Source organism: Trichoplax adhaerens, genomic scaffold, assembly GCF_000150275.1.
Source record: "Trichoplax adhaerens TRIADscaffold_2 genomic scaffold, whole genome shotgun sequence".
Taxonomy (NCBI): domain Eukaryota; kingdom Metazoa; phylum Placozoa; class Uniplacotomia; order Trichoplacea; family Trichoplacidae; genus Trichoplax; species Trichoplax adhaerens.
The window spans coordinates 736,976-753,229 of record NW_002060944.1 but is presented as its reverse complement, the minus strand read 5'-3'; the positions used below and the strand labels follow the sequence as shown (position 1 = coordinate 753,229).

Here is a 16,254-nt window from a genome sequence, read left to right as displayed (position 1 = left end):
ATATATTTGTAATCGTTCGAAATCGCATTGATAATGATACTGAAATGGGTGCAGCTACTAAGTTAATCTTTAATAGACCAGCTTTATTCGATTTTTCAATGTCAATATACCTATTCATTATTGGTATTGGTGATCAAGTCTATGGTCATCGTTACGCCTAGTTTGAAGAGGAATGGCTAAGTAGTCCTGCATGTGTTATTACGTCATTTTTAGTCTTTCTCTCTCTCTATATATAGACTGAAAATTTCATATATCAATATGCGCCCAGAGTTATTGTAATAGGAAGAAGAATAATACTATTCTCATTCGAGGACTTGAGAATCCTCATAGAGATCAAGGAATGGATAATTAAAAGAAAGAGGAATTTTATATTTTATAAAGCAAGCGATATAAATGCGGGTGTTATAGGCCTCAATTTGTAATGGCTAGCAATATGGTTGAGAATTTAATTACAATATATCTACTATCACTAAAGACTTATTAAGATGAGAATATAGGGTCATTAGGCAATCTGCTGTATTGGGAAATATATTCCCCGGTCCGAACCTTATTCAACTGACCTGAACAACAATTCTTCAATTTACAACGAAATTAAAAATTTATTTTATTAGCCGGATTAAAATGCTTGAATTGATATTTTAGCTTTACAATCCGATTTAACTACTACTTTAAGTCTTTTGAACCGTGGTAAAACCACTTACAGAGTGACAACTCACCAAAATATTTCATTCAGGGCTTCTCTAAACTCTAGTCTAATCCTCTTAACTGCAAATTTAATATGATAAAATATTCCCAATGTTGCTCTTACTTTTTACCTAATACACTTATTATAAGGTTTTAATCTACAATATTCAAAATACATGTTCAAATTTCTCAATCAGGTTTACTATATGTCGGTAATTAACAATGGGATCTACTAAATTAGTTCCCAACATCTATGTTCGAGGATCTACCGCTAAATTTTGGAATTATCGCAATAATAAAATAATGTCTATCCACTTAAGGATACAGAATTTACAACGTATATATTGATATGACCAATCTTGATCCCGTTGCGTGTATTTGCTCTATATTTAGTAATAGAATAAGCTTAGTAACTTTATGACAGTTACCATCTCCAAACTTGAACTAAATATACATATTTATTTACATATAAAAACTACTCATGGTAATTTAGTACATGACAGATGCTGTTTGTGAATTACATTCAATTAAAAAAATAGATAGATACTATTCTTAGAATGAGTCCATTGCCTTTTTCATTATCTTAACATTTCTATACTCCGAAATTAATTGAATCAAAGACTATCTTATAGAAAGAGAAGTTAGTCTAAGAAATTTGAACGGGTATTATCTAAACCGAAAATAAAATTTAGAAATGCTTATATAACCAATTGTCCACGTATATTGACATAATCAACGTAGTAGTATCGATATCCACTATACGTACTGAAGACATAAGGATTACAACAAAGTTCTCCTCGCATGTAACCGCAACGATTTACTGCATTAAAACTACATGTTACACGATAATATGTCTGTCACTCCATACGAGATTACGATTGTATCCATTCTGATTTTCGATAATCGAAATGCTGACCATGTTAGATGACATTCACCTATTGGATGATTTTTAACAAAACCTTTACGATAAGCTGTTTTCCGAGCTTCTTCTAATGAAAATGATTCTATTAATGTCCATATGAACAACGGTTCTGATTCATAATCACAATACGATGTATAAGGACTACCTAAGCTATCTTACATGGTCTAAAATCTATTTTCAGTCGCTTGAACATATTCTTTGACTTCATAATACGATTTAGGATGATTTCTAGGGCTAGGATTGGAATTAGAGTTCGTGTTAGAGCTAAGAGTAGGGGTAGAATTGGTGTTACTCCCCAAAATTATACTTCAGGCATCCTATCAAGAGTAAAAACATCTTATTACGTTGATTACTTGAAGAAGTAAAGATTTAGTTTTAGTGCGATTTCACAAGTTACGATGACAATTGAAATGGATTAATTAGTTTCGTAAATTGCTATTATCGATTACAATCCAACTTGTAAAATAGTTGCAAAAATAAGAACAGCTACGGCCAAACTGGATATTTCCCGAGCTAAGTAAGCACGGAGTAAGGAAAAGTAATGAGAAATCAACTATTTAATAGTGATATGCATATGAATTCGAATCGCTATTTCTCTCTCATAGCTGATAGGACATGGGGGGGCAAGAGTATACAGATGTAGTTATAGTATTTATATACTCCAACAATACCTTAGTCTGTGCGTAATGTTACTGTTGCAGATAAATCTTAATATTTAATTGACTTATGCTAAACAGAAATAATAATGGTTTTAATTGTGATGTTTGTATCAGTCTCTATTTGGGAATTAGGGGTTTCAACTATCTTTTCTTTTCTTCATATTTTATTGATGATATAATGTACAGTTCTGATATTAGTAAGATTCTATCAAGATACTATCAGGATAATATCGAGATAATACTGTGTTACTTATTGCTTGTAGCGAAGTTTCTCCCGGTGCTAGAAGTACCGTCCATTACAGTTCAAGGCTTAAAGCTGTATGATAGTGTCTCACGATAGTACAACCTTTATTATCGCAACAAAAATAACCAGGCGGATAACATGTAGTAGAAACAAAGTTTTATTATGAGATAACTAACGTACAGTATAACTGACATCACTATAGTTCACATATACAAGTACACGACATGTTATTTTCTTTTTAAATATTTTGATAACAAAATAGATGAACATATTTATTTGATGTTATAGCATATTTCATATTCTTACTATAGAGTTTAGTAAATGTTTTTGTAAAGTTAATTTATGAGAATAAATGATCTAACATTGAAATAATTTCGATTGCTGCAAGTACTACAAATCCCGAAAAATCGCCATTTTACAGTATTCTGTATAGCATTTCATTCTTGATACTTCGTCTACAGTATATGTGCTATTTGAACCCAAAATATGCTATAACTTTTATTCTACTTAAAAGTTGAACGGCTATTTTACGCCTAATATTATTAATGTTCGTAAATCATAATGCTTAATTGGCCAATGTTGTACTGAGAAGAAATAATTATTGCTTCGATTACCAGTTTTGCTTGAGACTCTGTTCGGATACTTACGAATATTTCACACCAACAGTAATCAATATTATAGTGCATCTACAAGTATACGATTCATTCATGATACTTTTTTCTACAGTATATGTACTGTTTGGACTCAAAATATGCTATAATTATTATTCTACTTAAAAGTCGAACGACATGCTGACGCCCAATATTAATTATTGTTCCCATAAATCTCAATGCTCAATTTCCTGAAGTCATACTGAGCAGAAATAACTATTCTTTCAATTGTGATATTTGCATCAGGCTCTGTTTAAATACCCGTAATCATTTTATAATGATAGTAATTAATTTAGAAAATACTGTATTTACATGTATAATCTTTCATTTTCATGATATTTTATCTACACGGTATAAAGTTACTGAACCTCTGACAGGTCTATCAAATGGTAATACTATCTGTTAAATGAGCACATTATCGTAAACCGTCAGCAAAGCGACGGGAGTTTGTACTAGTTACTCTAAAAAGTACTATAGTCTAAAGTAATAGATTACCGACATGAATTCATCTTACTTATTGCTATCTTATATAATTATTTATACTGATAGAACCTAAGCTCGTCATACATCGTATACTGCATAAAATATGTACGTACTCACACCTTTTATTTGTTTTAACATACCCGAATATGTATATTATTAATTATCATCGTCTTTGCTACAATATTATTGTGTACACTACTTCAAGTTGGTATACAACATGCCAAATAGCACAAAAAATAGCTACGAAATTGAAAGATGAAGAAGAATTTACTGCATGCTTGGATCTTTGAGGCGACATTGAGATATTACCAGGCGATACCAATGATGATTATCATAGTTATTTAAAATCACTTACAATGAAATAATCTTATATGACGATAATAATGTTTTTTTTCAGTAAATCCTATCGTAAAATATACGAAATCTACGATAAAAAAGGCAAATATGATCAAGCTCTTAATATGTATAACAGGCCATTTATGATAAAATCCAATCTTATTATGTATGTCAATGCCCTAAAAAATAAGCGAGTAAAGTGAAATCAAAACCATTTAGATACGGTAGCCGAGTTATTATGGAAAATAGGAAAAGTTTACACAATTAAGCCAAATATGATGAGGCCCTTTATGTATATAAGGAGTTGATGAAATTTGGTTAGAAATGCATAGAAATCTCGTCATGATATTTACTCTATTAATTATTCGTAATCTATCTGACAAAATAGGATGGATTTACTTTATGTACGACTACGATTTATAATAAAGTTCTTACAATACTTAATATAGTACTGTAAAGTAGACAACTACCAGACATTCAGATAGTCTCGGTCATTGCTACGCCATGCAAATACATCAAAGCTGTAATGTATTCACATAATATTTTTGTACAACCTATTAAGGTATTAGGGATAAATAGTACAGTATGATAGCGTTTGATATACAGCATATATAATCACTGGATAAGAGACCAGTTGCGACGGTTGTAACGGTAAGAGTAAGGAGCAGGACAGGCGTTCTAACAAAGACTTAACTAAAACCGTTACAGCCTTAGCTATTGCATAAGGTTAAAGATCCAATTTGCAGTCGCTTGAGCAAATTCTTGGCCGTTTTATTTTCAATAGGTGTAGGAAAATTACATCGATAGCACTTTAAAATTGCGTTTACAAGTATTTTACTTTGGCATCATATTATCATTCATGCCTATTACCTATTGTGAAAGAGTATTATTCTATTAATTGTAAATATCTAAAGTATGGTAATAAAGTCAGAAACTGTTTTATACAGTCATTGTTAGTAAAAATAGCAAGCTATTTAGCATTACACATTAATAATTTTAGCGTCTAATATAACTCCAGGCAATTTGGCATCAACATAATACGTATTCTAAAAATCCACATTCACGTCCACATCGTATTATTATGTACGATAAATGCGAAAATGCCGCTCTATAGAGTAGATTCTGGAGACAAGATATGCCTCTAGGGCACGGCGAATGAGTTCTATTCTCATTAATTAAAAATATGATTAGGTAATACCCGTAATACAATGCGATCTTTTAATGCAATAAATCCGGTAAGAATATTGTGATCAAGTTGTATATTTCCTTAGCCATTTGCATCTTATGATAATTTAATTCTACTCAAGTGAATGAATCGAAAATCAACGAATTCCGTGTTTACAAATTGTACTGCATGCAAGCTTAAAAAAGTTAGATCATGATTCAAATCGAGTCATTTATTTTAAACGGCTATCATAATTCATTAGTAATGGATATGGTACAGCATCTCATTATTTCTTTTTTACTATGTTTGTTTGCTCAATTGAATATATAATAATCATTTCATACTACACTTCCGGTTATTTCAAAATACTTTCTAGGGTAGCTGTTCTGTTATGACTTCTGGTGTCTATTGAGTTAAGGTTTCTGTTAATTGTATTCTGACGTAATATATTTTGCATTTATACTTTTAACATAATTTCGAAGTTTGTAGAATTTATACATCTATGCGAACATAATTGAATATATTATATAATACATAAAAATACAGCCGATCAAATCGACTAAATTAAGGCAACAATCATCAGCAGCTGCATGATTTCTCCTTAAAATAATTTTAAATATTATCTGACTGATGTAAGCAGAACCCTTATACACTTTCCGGTGTTATTAAATAATAAGTGAAATTGTTCTATACGCTATACGATTACCAGAATTGTAAATTGACGAAGGCTTTCGTTCACTGCGTAAAAACTGGATTATTTTTCGAGTAGTACGTATTGAAAAATTTAAATACTATAATTAATTAATTTGTAAGTCATAGAATATTTAATGTTGCAAAGCTCTACTTTTGCTAGCTATACTCTTAGTACACACAAAAGCATTAAGTCATAGATTAAAAATAGATGTCAAAGGAACTGTATCGTTTAAACTGAAAATAACTGCGCAATCTATCCTTGTATAATAATACAGGATATAACGTTAAATATACGTGCAAATCATGCTTCAATATATACTTGTGCTTACGAACAGTTACCAATCATTTATTTTTATTCATTGCGCCATTGATATGCCTGAAAGTTAAACTGTGAACTTAATATATCTCTTCTCATTTTACATAGCAACGATTTCAATCCAGCGAAAATAACAATATGATAAGTCCATCCATTAGTGGTAAAGCTGAAAAACTCACTAAACAGATACGGCTTCAATTTAAGAAAGGCCGGAAATATTATGAAGTTGGAAATTTTTCGCGATCCCTGTATTATCTTGAAAAGCTTATCGATCAACTTGATTATATGATCAATAAGCCTGATGATCTTGATGGACTTGAATTCGATCTTTACTATCATACTTGTAGAATTTATATTTACTTTGAAAAGCCGACGTTAGCCTATACAATATGCCAAAGAGCACAAGAAATAGCTACAAAATTGCAAGATGATAAACAACTAATTACATGCTTGGATCTACAAGGTGATATTAAGATATTACAAGGCAATACCAATAGTGCCTATGATAATTATTTAAAATCACTTACAATAAAATTGAACTTATATGGCGATAATAATATTGTAGTCAGTAAATCCTATCTTAAAATAGGCGAAATCTTTGATAACGAAGGCAAATATGATCAAGCTCTTAATATGTATAATAGAGCCCTTACAATTGATAAGAACCTGCTTGGTAGTAACCATAATGATGTAGCTACATTATACAGTAAAATTGGCTCAATACATGATAGGCAATGTAAGTATGATGATGCTCTTGTTATGTATGTCAAAGCTCTGAAAATTATACGAAAAAAAAGTAACCAAAAACACTCGGATACGGTGGCCAAGTTATTATCGAATATAGGAACAATTTTACACAATCAAGCCAAATATGATGAGGCTCTTTACGTATACAAAAAGTCGATTAAAATTTATTTGAAAAGATATGTAAAACATCATCGTGATATTAACATGCTATATGACAAAATGGGATCGATTTATTACAAGCAAGGCCAGTATAATGAAGCTCTTACAATATTTAATAAGGTACTGAAAAATAGATTGCTACAAAGTAGATTTCTACAAGGTGACTTGATAATCTCTGATATTATTACTTCATGCAAATACATCGGAGCTACTTATATTGGCTTAGGTGAGTATGACAAAGCGAGAACTATTTACGAAAACTCATTTAGAATTAATCTAAAATTCTACCTCACCGAGGAGCACTCCGATATTATTTTATAATTATGATGATATTGGTTAGATACATTTCACTATAAATACTTTCAGGATAGACAAAGAATCCAGTTAATATGGCGATCTTGTATGATTAGGACCATCAAATTGACTATTATCTAGGAAAATTGAATTAATGAAAGCTTATTTCTGATCAGATTGTAAATACAAGAACAAATTTCACTCTAATGTTAGTGGTTAGTATTACAACCTGGGTGTTAGGCATCGTTAAGCTAAACAAGCATTGCAAAAGTTCTTGTGGCTATTGAAGAGGCGTTGGATCTACTGGCTAAACTCGTGTTAAAATTAAAGTGCTAATTAATAGTAATACATTGATTAAGAGTCAAATGCGGTAATCTTATTTCTGTCTTGGTAGTAGCCTTACTAGATCAATCGCGACTAGGCTAATTTAATAAATGGATCTCCTGCAAAAGATGGAAAGTTACTACTAATTACTTTATAAGCGTAAACACAAGAGCAATTATCATTGTAATATTGTTGATTGGCGTAGCTTAATGTTAGTTATGGATGATAAAACCAGATTTAGTATAATCTTAATCTGTAATGATATTAGGTGAATATTGGATCCATCAGTTGAGTTATCGTTTATTATTATTTGATCTATTTAATGAATTCGAAAATAGTTTCAGCAATAGCTTTATTTTTCTATCTATCTTGTGTCACCCTACTTATAATTAGAGATTTGGCTAGTTTTTGTCAAGCAAATAATTAATTAATGGTTGTAATTAATTTCTAGGTTCTTCTACTCGTATACTGTCCATTATAGACATACAAGAATATTAATTTACTGCTTTTAGATCTAGAATTGTTAGCTAATCAGTTGAGCCTAATATAATGATAGATAACTGACAGCAAGTTAAATCTTTTAAGGCCATTTACCACAAGTAAAATGAGAAATAATACATTAATTAGCCGAAATAACCTCGTAATCTGTTGTCTTACTAAACTTTTCTATAGTGATATGGACGAAATAACTGTAATTCTCAGGCTGTTATAAGGATATAAGTGCTATATTTTTGTAATTGTATGATTTTTTTTGCAAGAATTAGCTGATTATTAACTAAGTATTGTGTTTCATTTCGTATAGAATTAATTATAAAAACGTTTTACAGCAAGAAGGATATTAATCATTGATAATAATTAAATGATCTCGACACTAATAAGTTCTGTGCAGATTTGCAAACAGGATTACGCATTTTTACAATAATCATAGGATAATTACCATAGTATTGTAAAGCGAACGTGAAGTTAATTACGTTATCATTGTGTAGCTGTCTATATACACGCGTAAGCAGCATTCTACTAACGAGCTTAGCCTGCAGCCTGCTTTGCATGACCTGCTAATGCAAATGTATGCTTCTCACAAGGACTGGTCGATTACGATCATTTGGGTAACATATCTATTTCATCTCGTTTAAAGCTAACTACAGTATTAATTGGCAGTTAGCTAGACGCCTGGACTTGATAAATAAACAATCTCAACATACGCAGTATTACAGTAAAGGTCTACAAATTGATCTGTAGCCTACAGACTGTAGAGAACAACAGAATTTGAAAATGTAAATGAAGCCTAGATTACATCTGTGCAATACTGCTGCAGCAATATGCCAATTATTCTTAATGCTGTTGGTATGTAGGTTCAAATATAATTATTAAGCATTTGCTATGTAATGCATTGAGATTATGTTGTGACGCTAACTCACAAGTGCATGCCTTACTAATCAGCCTTCATCTTGGCATTTAAGCATGGATTATGTCTTCGAGTTATTGATTGATCACTGATATTTACTTTTTTCGTAACAAATCAATTTACCTATATTCAGTTGATACTAATAATAGTACCATAAGCATCAACTTTCATCTCTTCTTCTACAAGCCCTTGCTGTATACAGTACATTGATTAATAAACGTGCTTGCAACAACTAAAGAATCACAACCTTCATGCGATACTAGTAAATGTGGCATATTCTAGTCGCACTCCGTTTATTAAATACATTCAATATATTATTATAATACAGATATATCCGAATGGGTTACAATTATGTGTGGACAGCATATTGTTACGAGTGCAATCTCGTAATCAAAGCAATAAATGTATCATTCCATCAATTGAGATAATAGTTTATTTAAAATTTCAGAAATAACACTTGTTATCAAATTTTGCATTGAATTTTAAAAATAAAAGTGCAGTAGGCAATATCTTGCCCTTGTAAATAGTACATAAGAATAAAATTTTGCAAGACTATGGACATAATTTTAATTGCCTTTGATTTAATTTCTGTCTTTACGGAATCAAAACTTTTTACGAAAATAGCCCGTTCGGAATACGATTATAGTTCTGAAGTCTAATAATTGTGATACGAGTATAACTTAAATATGCTCGTATAACACCTTTGAATATTAAATCACATGATACAGAATCCTACAAAACGAAAATACCCTTAGTTCTACACCAAATTTTGTGACATCACATATTCCGGAATAAGTACTCATACAATCTAGGAGAAGTACAATCCCTAAATATTATATAACATCATTTTTTATGCTTTTAAGTAATCATTAATAATTCAATCTAGTAAAAATTGATAGAAAAGGCCTAAATTAAAATGATTAAATTTTGCAATAGGCAGGTACTACACAGCATACCTCAAATATAGTACAAATATAGTTGAATAATAAAATTTAAGGTCTTTAAAACAACGCGAAACGCATGAATTTGCCGAACTTAATTTAACTCTGAAATTATGCCTTGCTATTTTAAGCACAGATCGTGACAGGCTACCTTAGGAAATATTTATCCAAGAATCTATCGAGAATCTACCAGTAAGAGTGACGTAGAACGAATTCAATGACAGAAGCAACACTAATTACTTCATTCTCAGGAAATGGCACAGAATCTCCTTTCCTAAAGCAATAGACGATAAAACAGTTTTGGGAAGTAATACAGTAGTGCTTGGTTATTCACTTAAATTATAGTATTTGATTTAGCAACGGAAACTGTATCAATACGGCCGTACGATGGTCGACGACCTTGGCAAAATATCTACTGTATTTGTTAGGCGGTAACCCTTACCGATGAGCCGGAAAAAGTATTAGCGCTGGATACTTATAGGCCTTATACTGAACTGGTAGATCGTTTCTTTCACCATCAATTCTTCAAATTTTAGTTTACGAATCCAAAAATAGATAAAAAGTAAACCAATTTCAAATAATTGCAATTGCTGGTGAGGTATATACATCAAGATGACGTTAATAAATTTTTATCTATTATATACCGAGCCACAGTAATATTAGGAGAACGTAAAAAGTAATGGACAACTTTTAGATAAGTGGGAAATTGCGCTAGGCACACACCGCACCCGGGAGCATAGTAAATGAGTAAAACATTCTAAACAGAAGAATCAAATCAATTTGCTTAAGCTAAAAATTTTAGTTTTGTAATCATCAGCATTAATCGTCACTAGAATTACCTTTTCTTTATTTAATACAACTTCGTTAAAATTAAAATAAGAAATGTCGATAAGGCACGGGTAATCTTCCGTAGGTTGGCATACATCGGTTACTGTTGTATTTACGTGCCGTCTTCTAGGAACAAGTTGACGTCTTAAATATCTTTGTAGAAAGTAACCTAACCATGATTAAGAAGGTATTTACATGCAATCTTGAGTGTGTAAAGAAAAGCTTTCGTAGAAGAACATCATCTAATATCTACTATTAACTTACTGATAGTTTTCACAGTTAAAAGACGATTCTCTTTCTCTACGTACTGAACTTCACCCTAAAAATAATTATCGTCCGTCGCGGAATAAGACTAATGATTGCATATAATATATGACTACAGCTTCTAAGAATTAGTTATAAGTTTAAGACATACATTTAAATCAATGATGGCAAGAGCAATTCTCGACTTTCCCAGTCCATCCTCAACACCGAGATTAATAGCAAGTTGCCAGTAACTTCCAGAATCAATGTAATAAAAGTGAAGTTCTACCTTGGATCGATCTATATGAGCAACATTACTTAGCCCATACTGTAAAATTGCGCTTGATCCAAAAACACAATTATCCTTGCAAGTAGTTTCAAGATGAAAGAAACGTTGTCGAGTAACTTTACTGCTGTAATTGTATAAGGCATCAGATGCAATAACAATATTACTTCCATTACATGAAATATTATGGATACGAATTCTCGTTGTATATAAATCCACTCCAGCTTCCGCATTGCTAATATTCGAATTATTTATAATTTTACTGGAGCTTTCATCCAAACAACAATACGACGATAAAACTGTCAGAGAACGGTAGTAATTTGTCCAGTATATACTACTACAACCATAAGTCGTTGGTTTGTTTCGTCGATGCTTAAAATAGCCACTAAAAATTTGCTGAATATTTCGTAACGAATAATGACAATAAAAATCAAGGCGGCAGCACGACATGCAGAAATCACAAATGTTCATTTTCTGATCCGAAGAAGGATAGGATAGACAATAAGATCTAAGATCACAGGTCTTTTCATTTCTACTTCGTTTCAATAAGGCACGTCTTTTTTTCCAATAGGAGAATGCAGATAGTTTATACTACATTGATACATGTAATAGATCAGATAAATATCGTATCTTTAGTATTTCTCAAAACGACGTTATTATCTGTTAGAAATTTATTATAATCTATTGTAATTCATATTTCAAAGTAATAGAATATAATTGTATATAATTACCTCGTGAAGTACTTTCCTTGCTACGGATGAATCATTCAAAGGAGTAAACATTATAACGGAGGGAGTCTTTTTGAGGTTAGATATAAAATTGTCCGAGAAAAATGTATTTGGTACAAGTTCATTAACCAGCTTTAGCACATAGAACACAAAAAAAGGTTACTATTAGTTGCATAACCTGGGAGAAATGCTGTGAGAACGTTGAGAAGGACAAAGATCGTAATTTATTCCTAAAAGGTATAGAATAAATGAAACCTTAATATTTTTAGAATTTGTCCAATTAAGAATGTTGTCCATGGCAAATGGTAATCGTCGCGGATATTCCTAGAACAAAATTTCATTTTTTAGTGCGCTACTTGCAATTAGTACTTCTAGGCAATTTGCTAGTAGCTAATATACGGGTATAATCCAATGATAATGCAAATAACTGCACATTGAAGACATGTCTAAGGATGTACGAAAATAGTAGAAAATTACAACGCCAACAGATGTAATGCTCTTAAACAACGTATTTAACTAGATCTATATTACATAGTATAAATGACAAAAAATTAATTGTCTCCCTCATCACATCATTATGCAAAAATACCTAATTTCTATATTTTAGTCCTATATTGCTATTTACCAATTTCTTCTCCGGTAAAACATATAATGCAGCTGATCGTACAACATCAACATCGAATTTGTAATATCGTCCCAAGGCAGTCGTAGTTATAACAGCAAAACCGATAGTATCGATAGGACCTATGATTTTAAGATCATTCACGAATGTCTATGAGACGATATTTTATTAAATACATGATATCGTAATCAGCCAAAGTTTAAGTTTTCTCCTAGCAGTAAAGTAACTTTACACAGTAAAACCAAGTCGAGAATGTAAAATCCTAAATATTATTATATAAAATTTATTGCGAGATGCATTACCATTGGCAATTGATTTCAAAGAAGTCAATACTAATTCGCTATACATGGTAGAATTAAACCAGTCTTCTCCCAAGTAACTGACAAAAAGGCTCTAATATATCATCAAGAATATTAATGAACTATTATAACTATATGAGTCAGTAGCGGTCAAAAAGAGAGTATCCTTCATTTGCATTTAAAATCTATGAGTCAGGATTACGTTTGGCGATTCCGATAATAGAAGTTCCAAGTCCCCTTTCTTTCTAATCTCTCTGACGGGTTTGAGCAGCTGTAGCAGAAATTTGACCTAAAAATTGCGAAGATGTTTTCGTATAATGGTTACACTTGACTAAGGCAAGATGGTAACTGATCTTAAAGTAGAAGCTTAATTTCCAATTCAAAGGTTGGGGTTATTTTTGGTGATAAGCTATGAATGCAACGATCTAAGATAGTTAGGAAAATATTCTATGGTGAACGAAACTAACCATTTTCGCAGCAATTGGTTCGTCAGTATAAATGATAGGATTGTTGGTATCTTGCATATGAGCGTAAAACTGTGGATATTGAGCGAATCTATACTTCTTGTAGCATTCACTATCAGGTACCCAACAATTCACACTAATAAAAACAATCTAAATTGCAAGGAGTGGAATTGACCAATTAGTGTCATGATGGTGTAACAGAAACCGACAGTGCTATATATATACAATTTAAGGAATCATCTCGATAATGCTGTTCGATGCAATCTTTTATGTCTATGTGTGCAACATCTCAGATGATACTTTTCTTGAAGATAGAGCATAAAATATTACAGCTATGAGCACATTCTTGTAAGCGAGTTATCTTATACGTAACAGAAGTATATTATTACTATAACAATACCATGAAATGTAAACGAAGATATAATCAGCAATAGAATTAATGTCCTATTTTCCAGTAGCTTCATTAATATGTAGTATAGACAAGAACAAATTGAGATCATACGTGCACTAGCTCACCAAGGTACTAAGGCGATCGGCTGCAGCAGCAAAATGATTGGCTGTTAAATGACTTGAATAACACCATGGTGCATAAAACATGACAAAGACTAAATGATTTGCTAGAACAGCTTCTGTTATTTTGTCCAAAGAGCCATCATCAACTTCGACAATATTTGGATTTCCGGCAAACAAGTGTCCACGATCATCATTTTGACAGTATAGGCAGTGTTGATTGTTTACGCTATTCATAAAATATAAATACGTACAGCTCATCAGCCATTATTCCTTACAGATTTAATAAGCATCGAAATGGTTAGCCAAGTTGGAGTACTTTTGTAAATAATTAACCGATCTTTACCATATTTTTAAATATAATTTTTAAACAATATTAACTAGTCAAATGATATGTTCTCAGCCCATTGACTTGAAACATATTCTAATCTATCTTGCAATTTATTCGCATCCATTTATATGTAGTACGTGATATGTGATGTGCTGAAGGAAAATACTGCATAGAGAAATACAGTATCACTTTCTTCTATCTATATAGCTATTCCACTGGTAGGGTCTTTATACCTATATATCAATACTATGTAATGAATACGTAATGAAGGAATCGATTCCATCTATTGTTCATTGATGGTCTAGACAACATGACAAGAGGTTGATAACTATGCTGATTCCAAGTACTGTTACAGTGTACTACATGATATGGCAGAAAATTGAATATTAGCACACATTATTGAAATTTCCCTTATGGCCTTTACCAGTTATACTCGATACGTTTCTGCAAGGCCACAGTAAGTACTATGTCCAATGTGCATTCAGTTAGTCGCAATATCGCAAAAGCGCGATTCGTCGTCGCTAACGGCCAAAGTATAGAGCGTTGCCACTATATGAGAATTATCCTATCCTATCCTATCCATTGTGATTCACTTTTATTTCATGACTGAACTAAAGTTGATATCTCAACGATGACTGGGCAACATGTATAATACGACGATGAAGATCCTATTAATAAGCTTACGCCAGTATTGATGGATTACAACAAGTTGGCATGCTACTAGCTAGAGCAAGCAAAATGGCAAAGAGTTTCATGTCCATCTCGTAGATACTCACATCAGTATTATCAACGTTAGGAAGCAGAAGATAAACGAGCGAAATAACTGCATGATCACGTTTCGTCGGGTGAGCAGATGTCAATATTAGCTGACAACACGTTGCAGTAGCTATAGCACGATTAGAAAAATGCTTGAGATAGGCTGCAGAGGTTGCTTTTGGTTTTCATTTTATTCTGTATATTTCCTGGCTTTAGCTTTCATCGACCCTCGACCAAGACGGAATGCCAGAGAGAGCCACTAACCGACTCTCTCCTGTACTGTACCGTACAGTGTACAGTACAGTAGACTACAGTACTTTACAACACGTACTGTACTGTACACTGTACCGCCACGTCATGTACTGGCTTTCCAATCGAGCAAATTGACAGGGACTGCTTCGTAGTCCTTCAGTCTGTCTAGCTGCGCGTTATCCGTCGCTTGGCTACAGCCTGTCCTCTAGCTGTATTATTTAACTCCGTCAGTAGAAGTCTGCTAGGAATTTATAGCACGGTTTCGAGGTTACTGCGATGATAATTCAATGGTGAATTAAAACAAATTTAGGACCCCAAAATCCTAATACCACTCTATTGCTTTAGTACTGTAATAGCGTAGTAGCATATCCTAATAATTTACAAACTGAAGTAATCATCAGCTGCTCCTTACGCGTTCAATGACGTTCAATCGTACATTGGCAATGTTTTAGACACACAAAAATACTTCTTTTTCTACATTACATACTTTCTGATCAAACAGACTAGCACGTTATTTACAATAATGCATGTTATGAAGATCAATGCTGGATGAAAATAATAAAAAATGGCCCATTTCCATCTTTTGCCCAATAATACGTATAGGATCCCCCCTAAACACATTGTTTTTAGACAATAGCTTGCTGGGTACCAACGAATTAGCATCTAATTATACGTACATAACTATAATTTTAATATTAAAAATACTCCTACTATTTTATTCGTGGTTTTGGATCAATTCGATTAAATGATCAATGGATGGCCAAAGTATAACTGTAGTTAAACCTTGGATCATATCCAAGGACATTATAATTCATCCATGAGATCAAATTAATACCAAATTATAATCTTCTTTTCTATAATTAGAAAAGAATCGCCATTTGTATAATAATGCTAGGAAAGGTAAACTATTTTG

General features: G+C 32.1%; 2 protein-coding genes across 2 annotated transcripts; one reads left to right on the top strand and one right to left on the bottom strand.

The window, feature by feature from the left end:
* Positions 1–6,290: 6,290 nt before the first annotated feature.
* TRIADDRAFT_52931 (uncharacterized protein) lies at positions 6,291–7,639 on the top strand (the record flags this gene model as incomplete). The annotated part of the gene is made up of 2 exons (XM_002109709.1): positions 6,291–7,284; positions 7,566–7,639. 2 exons carry the CDS (start codon positions 6,291–6,293, stop codon positions 7,637–7,639), a joined length of 1,068 nt encoding a protein of 355 aa, XP_002109745.1.
* A 2,569-nt stretch (positions 7,640–10,208) lies between these two features.
* On the bottom strand, positions 10,209–15,094 carry TRIADDRAFT_52930 (uncharacterized protein; the record flags this gene model as incomplete). The annotated part of the gene is made up of 13 exons (XM_002109133.1): positions 10,209–10,296; positions 10,465–10,545; positions 10,667–10,779; positions 10,862–11,019; positions 11,115–11,169; positions 11,266–11,970; positions 12,111–12,239; positions 12,363–12,431; positions 12,733–12,851; positions 13,032–13,122; positions 13,496–13,642; positions 14,009–14,231; positions 15,018–15,094. The coding sequence occupies 13 exons, from the start codon at positions 15,092–15,094 to the stop codon at positions 10,209–10,211; spliced, it is 2,055 nt and encodes a 684-aa protein (XP_002109169.1).
* Between the last annotated feature and the right edge of the window lie 1,160 nt (positions 15,095–16,254).